The following is a 5627-nucleotide window of genomic DNA, read 5'->3' on the forward strand; positions in this document are numbered from 1 at the left end:
CCAGCCCGGGCAACATGGTGAAACCTCGTCTACCAAAAATACAAAAATTAGCTGAGCGTGGTAGCACACGCCTGTGGCCCCAGCTACTTGAGAGGGTGAAGTGGGAGGATCGCTGGAGCCTGGGAAGTCAAGGCAGCGGTGAGCCATGATCATGCCACAGCACTCTCTTATACACATCTAGATGTGTATAAGAGACAGGATTGTGCCACTGCACTCCAGCCTGGGCAACAAGAGCAAAACTCCATCTCAATAAATAAATAAATAAATAAATAAATAAATAAATGAATGAATGAATGAATGAATGAATGAATGAATGAGTGAATGATAAAAATGCCAATCTAACGAAGGTCTCCCAATATTTTGCCCACAGTATTTTCCACTATTAATGATATGGATACATTTTAGTTCATTTTCTATCCTTGTCTTTTGACACTGAGTTCAGTAGTCGATAATTATCAGATTTCAGTAATGCTATAAAAAACAAGATGTGGTATGCAAATTTTTATTTCCGGTGAGAAATGAATGGAATAATCTGAACTTTTATCAAGTCTTGGGTTGTATCTTACATGACAACATGATTAATAAACTTACGATAGAGTATGTTTCACAAGGGTTTCCTAAGAATCCTAAAGCTCAACAAAATACATTCTTTGAAATAATCAAAATAACACAGAAAGAACAGTGACATTCTGGTTTAATTTGTGTGTTTCATCTTTACCTATTACCACAGTACCAAATGATGGGTCAGATCAAGCTCTGGGTCAGAAGACAAGATACATTTAATTACAACCCCAGAAATACTTTTATAAGAGTCTTAACTAGGCTGGGATTACGTCTGTAATCCTAGCACTTTGGGAGGCCAAGGTGGGAGGACAGATTGAGTCCAAGAGTCCAAGACCAGCCTGGGCAACATGGCAAGGCCCGGTTTCTGCAAAAAAATTAAAATTAAAAATTACGCGTGCATTGCAGGGCACACCTGTGGTGCTAGCCACTCAGGAGGAGGCTGAGGCAGGAGGATCACTTGAGCCCTGAGGTCAAGACTGCAGTGAGCTGTGTTCATGTCACTGAACTCCAGCCTGGGTAACAGAATGAGATTCTTGTCTTACACACACACACACAGAAAAAAGGGTCTTAGCTATATTATTAGCTAGATATACAAGTCAAGAGATACTCATATCTAAAAAAGAAAAAATAAACATAAAAAAGGATATTTACATGCAGGGAGAATACAGTCTTAGTGTCAAAAATATTAAACATGTTTAGCAAGGACCTGGATGAAAGTATCAAGGCTCTAGTAGTTAGGTCTGCATACAGCAAAAAGTTTGGCTAATACCAAAATGTAGCTAATATCATGGAAAAACGAAATGGCCGGGCACAGTGGCTCATGCCTGTAATCCCAGCACTTTGGGAGGCCGAGGCAAGCGGATCATGAGGTCAGGAGATCAAGAGCATCCTGGCTAACACGGTGAAACCCCGTTTCTACTAAAAATACAAAAAAATTAGCACGTGTGGTGGCATGCACCTGTAGTCCCAGCTACTCAGGGGGCTGAGGCAGGAGAATCGTGCCATTGCACTCCAGCTTGGGCAACAAGAGCAAAACTCCGCCTCAAAAAAAAAAAAAAAAAAAAACCAACAAAAAAGAAAAATGAAATGAAGCTTAAAATGACCAAGAACAATTAGAATCATTCATTGAAAGAGTATGAATTTAGAAATGGAAAAGTATAAAGAAGTACGATGCCCGGCACAGTGGCTCACACCTGTAATCCCAGCACTTTGGGAAACCGAGGCGGGCAGATCACCTGAGGTCCAGAGTTCGAGACCAGCCTGACCAACATGGAGAAACCCTGTCTCTACTAAAAATACAAAATTAGCCGGGAGTGGTGACACATTCCTGTAATCCCAGCTAGTCGGGAGGGTGAGGCAGGAGAATCGCTTGAACCTGGGAGGCGGAGGTTGCGGTGAGCAGAGATCGCACCATTGCACTCCAGCCTGGGAAACAAGAGCAAAAACTCCGTCTCAAAAAAAAGAAAAAAAAATAAGTATGATGAGGAACAATTAAAACCAAGAAACAACCACCACCACCACAGACAGAGGATGGTCTGTTACAAAAACGACAGAAACGTGAACACAAAGTAATCAATGATGTAGTACACCAATATAGTGGCTTTTTAAAAGTTAATTTTTTTAAAGTTAATTAGGCCAGGCATGGTGGCTTATCACGCCTGTAATCCCAGCACTTTGGGAGGCCAAGGTGAGTGGACTGCTTTAGCTCAGGAGTTCAGAGACCAGCCCGGGCAACATGGTGAAACCTCGTCTACCAAAAATACAAAAATTAGCTGAGCGTGGTAGCACACGCCTGTGGCCCCAGCTACTTGAGAGGTTGAAGTGGGAGGATCGCTGGAGCCTGGGAAGTCAAGGCAGCGATGAGCCATGATCATGCCACAGCACTCCAGCCTGGGTGACAGAGGGAGACTCTGTCTCTAACTAACTAACTAACTAACTAATTTTGCAGATCACTCTGTTGAAACAAACAATTACCTGATCCTTAGGTCCCCTTTTGCAACTGCCATTACTGAAAGGGAAAAGATTCCACAAGAAAATTAAATAGCCTGGATATGGTGGCTCTCACCTGTAATTCAAACACTTTGGGAGGCGTAGGCAAGAGGACAGCTTGAGCCCAGGTGTTCAAGACAAATTTGGGCAACATAATGAGACCTTATCGCTATTAAAAATTTTTAAATTAGCCAGGCATGGTGGCATGCACCTGTAGTCCTAGCTACTCACAGGATGAGCTGGGAGGACTGCTACACTCCAGCCTGGGCAACGATGAGAGATCCTATCTCAAAAACAAAAGCAAAAAAAGTCGCTGGCATCATTTATGCACATTTTTAAAAAGTTTCAAAACAGGGCCGGGCACGGTGGCTCAAGCCTGTAATCCCAGCACTTTGGGAGGCCGAGACGGGCGGATCACGAGGTCAGGAGATCGAGACCATCCTGGCTAACCCGGTGAAACCCCGTCTCTACTAAAAAATACAAAAAACTAGCCGGGCGAGGTGGCAGGCGCCTGTAGTCCCAGCTACTCGGGAGGCTGAGGCAGGAGAATGGCGTAAACCTGGGAGGCGGAGCTTGCAGTGAGCTGAGATCCGGCCACTGCACTCCAGCCCGGGTGACAGAGCGAGACTCCGTCTCAAAAAAAAAAAAAAGTTTCAAAACAGGATAGGGGAAACAAAACAAAACAAAACAAAAAATTGTATCTATAAATAAATCAATGAAGTTTCTAGAGCAAGGGAAAAAAAAAAAACTCTGCCTCTTAGGTAATTCAGGAACTACTCTGAGACTTAACTACTAATTATTGCCTGATCAAATGACTTGCACTTCTTACTCTACTATCCTCCCCTCTTACCTCTTTAATTATCTAGGTCCTATATAGCCATAAAGGCCAAATTCAAGTGCCAATTCCACTATGATGGCTTTGATGGCTTCACTACCTACACCAGCTCGTTACTTCTCTTCACTGTACAGACTGTAGATTCATTCGTTTGGTTTCATACATATATCCTTTTATATTCCTTTTTGTAAGCATCTACCTTTGAATCCTATGGTTTTAAAAATTCTTGAGGACAGGGGCAATTTCTTACTTATTTTTGTCTAATTAGACCCATGAACACTGTAGCTAAGAAAGGATAATTAATTAGGTGAGAGGATCCTGCCAGTGTATCTTCTATTTCTAGGGGCCAGAATATGAGCACATGAACCTAACATGATCTAGACAAGATTTAGAGATGGAGTTGAAGATACTGACAAATATTGGAACAATCTACCACAAGGGTGATATTGAGTCACTATTTTTGCAGAGCTTTGTTACTAGTTTGCCTTAAATAATTCAGAGTTTGTCCTGGGGGTAAGGAGTGGATAAGAGTGAACTTAACAATCTTTTAAATTTCCTTCAAGTTTTATGATCGCGACATAGGGGCAACAGGAGAGGAGAAAAAGTTTGGAAATCAAACACAAATATTTTCAGATTCCTGCTAGGTATGTAAATTGCTAAGACAATGCCGGTAGGGGTACTCATTCAAAAACACCAAGTGCCACTCTGTACGGGCCACTAAATTGGGCACTGTGGATATGAAGGTTCTTTCCTTGCTTACTGTACCCACAGGTGCCAAAAAATGACCACTACAAAATAGTCGTTATAACTGAGGGAACAAAGCGCCACAGCAGCAACAAAAAGCGGTTCTTGCTGCTTCGTGGGATAGGGGGCTGAGAAGCCTCACAAAGGCGACGTCCTCGCAGTCTAAAGAGGAATGGGCAAGGAGGACGAGGGTGGGGCTCAAGCATCCGTCCGATAAAAGTGAGCAAGAAGAACCGAGGCCCAGGGTGAGGAGGAACGGCGAACTACTTGCAGAAGGGCGAAGGTCTGTGCTGCTGAAGGGGGAGACAGAGTACCAATGTACGAGGCTTTATAGAAACGGCCGTTTGGTAAAGGGCAGTGACTCTGAAGCTTTTTCTCTAGGGATCCCGCCCGTCCTCCCCAGTTGAGCCTCGGCCCCAGCAGCCCAGTGCCTCACCCAAATGCCCCGAGTCCTGCTTCCGCCTCCGCTGCAGCCTCTCCCGCAGAGAGTCCAGCTGCTTCTTGTGGGCCTGGATAGAGCTCCACGTGTCCGACATCCTAGTCTCCCAGCCCTGACGCCTCTCGAATAAGGCGCGGCGGACTAGCACCTCCCAGCACTCGCTCCAGGATATAACCAACTCTCTCGCGGGCACCCCGAAGGCTAACCGGAAAATGACCCCTAGAGATGAGCCAGACAGAAAAGTCATTTCCGGTGTCGCGCTTTCTTGGAAGCTATAAAGAGAGCCACGTTAGGTGTTGGCAGAGCGGCCAATATAGTCCTTATTACCAGCTCTCTCTTGCTTCCGGGCACAGTGAGGCTGTGGTTGCCATGTTGGTGACTGGCAGAGCGGCCATGTTGCTTATAGACGCGCATGCGGCCATGTTGAATATTCCGAGAGGAGTCCTGAGAGGTACCTACGTTAAAATAGCACTCATAGAGAGCAACACCCTATAGTACAGATTTTTTTTTTTTTTTTCCCCGAGACGGAGTTTCATTCTGTCACCCAGGCTGGAGTGCAATGGCGCGATCTCGGCTCACTGTAACCTCCAGCTCCCGGGTTCAAGCGATTTTCCTGCCTCAGTCTCCCGAATAGCTGGAATTACAGGCGCCCGCCACCAAGCCCGGCTAATTTTTTGCATTTTTAGTAGAGACGGGGTTTCACGCCAGGCTAGTCTCGAACTCCTGACCTCGTGATCCGCCCGCCTTGGCCTCCCAAAGTGCTGGGATTACAGGCGTGAGCCACCACGCCCGGCCATAGTGAACAGATTTTTAAGATGAAGGATCACTAGTTCCTTTTGACAGTTTGGTACTAACATACCTGTTCCACTGAAGATGTTGCTGGTTTGTTTCCATGCGTTCATTTACAAAAAAATAAAAAACACAACGGTGGTCCCCAGTCTGAGGTGGGGAGGGAGCGGTGGTGGGTACGCGCATGCTTCTCTGTGTGGGCGAGGCGTGGGAAAGTGAGGAGGGCAGATGAAGGAAAGATACGAGACGTCTTCAAATACGTGATCT

The 5627-nt window shown here is 45.2% G+C and overlaps 1 protein-coding gene across 1 annotated transcript in view; it reads right to left on the reverse strand.

The window, feature by feature from the left end:
- The window catches only part of METTL3 (methyltransferase like 3), a 13673-nt gene extending 8859 nt beyond the window's left edge, over positions 1-4814 (reverse strand). Inside the window, exon 1 of the mRNA XM_011976256.1 lies at positions 4569-4814. Coding sequence (XP_011831646.1) covers positions 4569-4668 — 100 coding nt within the window. The 5' untranslated portion in view covers positions 4669-4814. The remainder of the gene's footprint in view (positions 1-4568) is intronic.
- Positions 4815-5627: the final 813 nt, after the last annotated feature.

Source organism: Mandrillus leucophaeus, unplaced genomic scaffold (genome assembly GCF_000951045.1).
Source record: "Mandrillus leucophaeus isolate KB7577 unplaced genomic scaffold, Mleu.le_1.0 Scaffold163, whole genome shotgun sequence".
Taxonomy (NCBI): Eukaryota; Metazoa; Chordata; class Mammalia; order Primates; family Cercopithecidae; genus Mandrillus; species Mandrillus leucophaeus.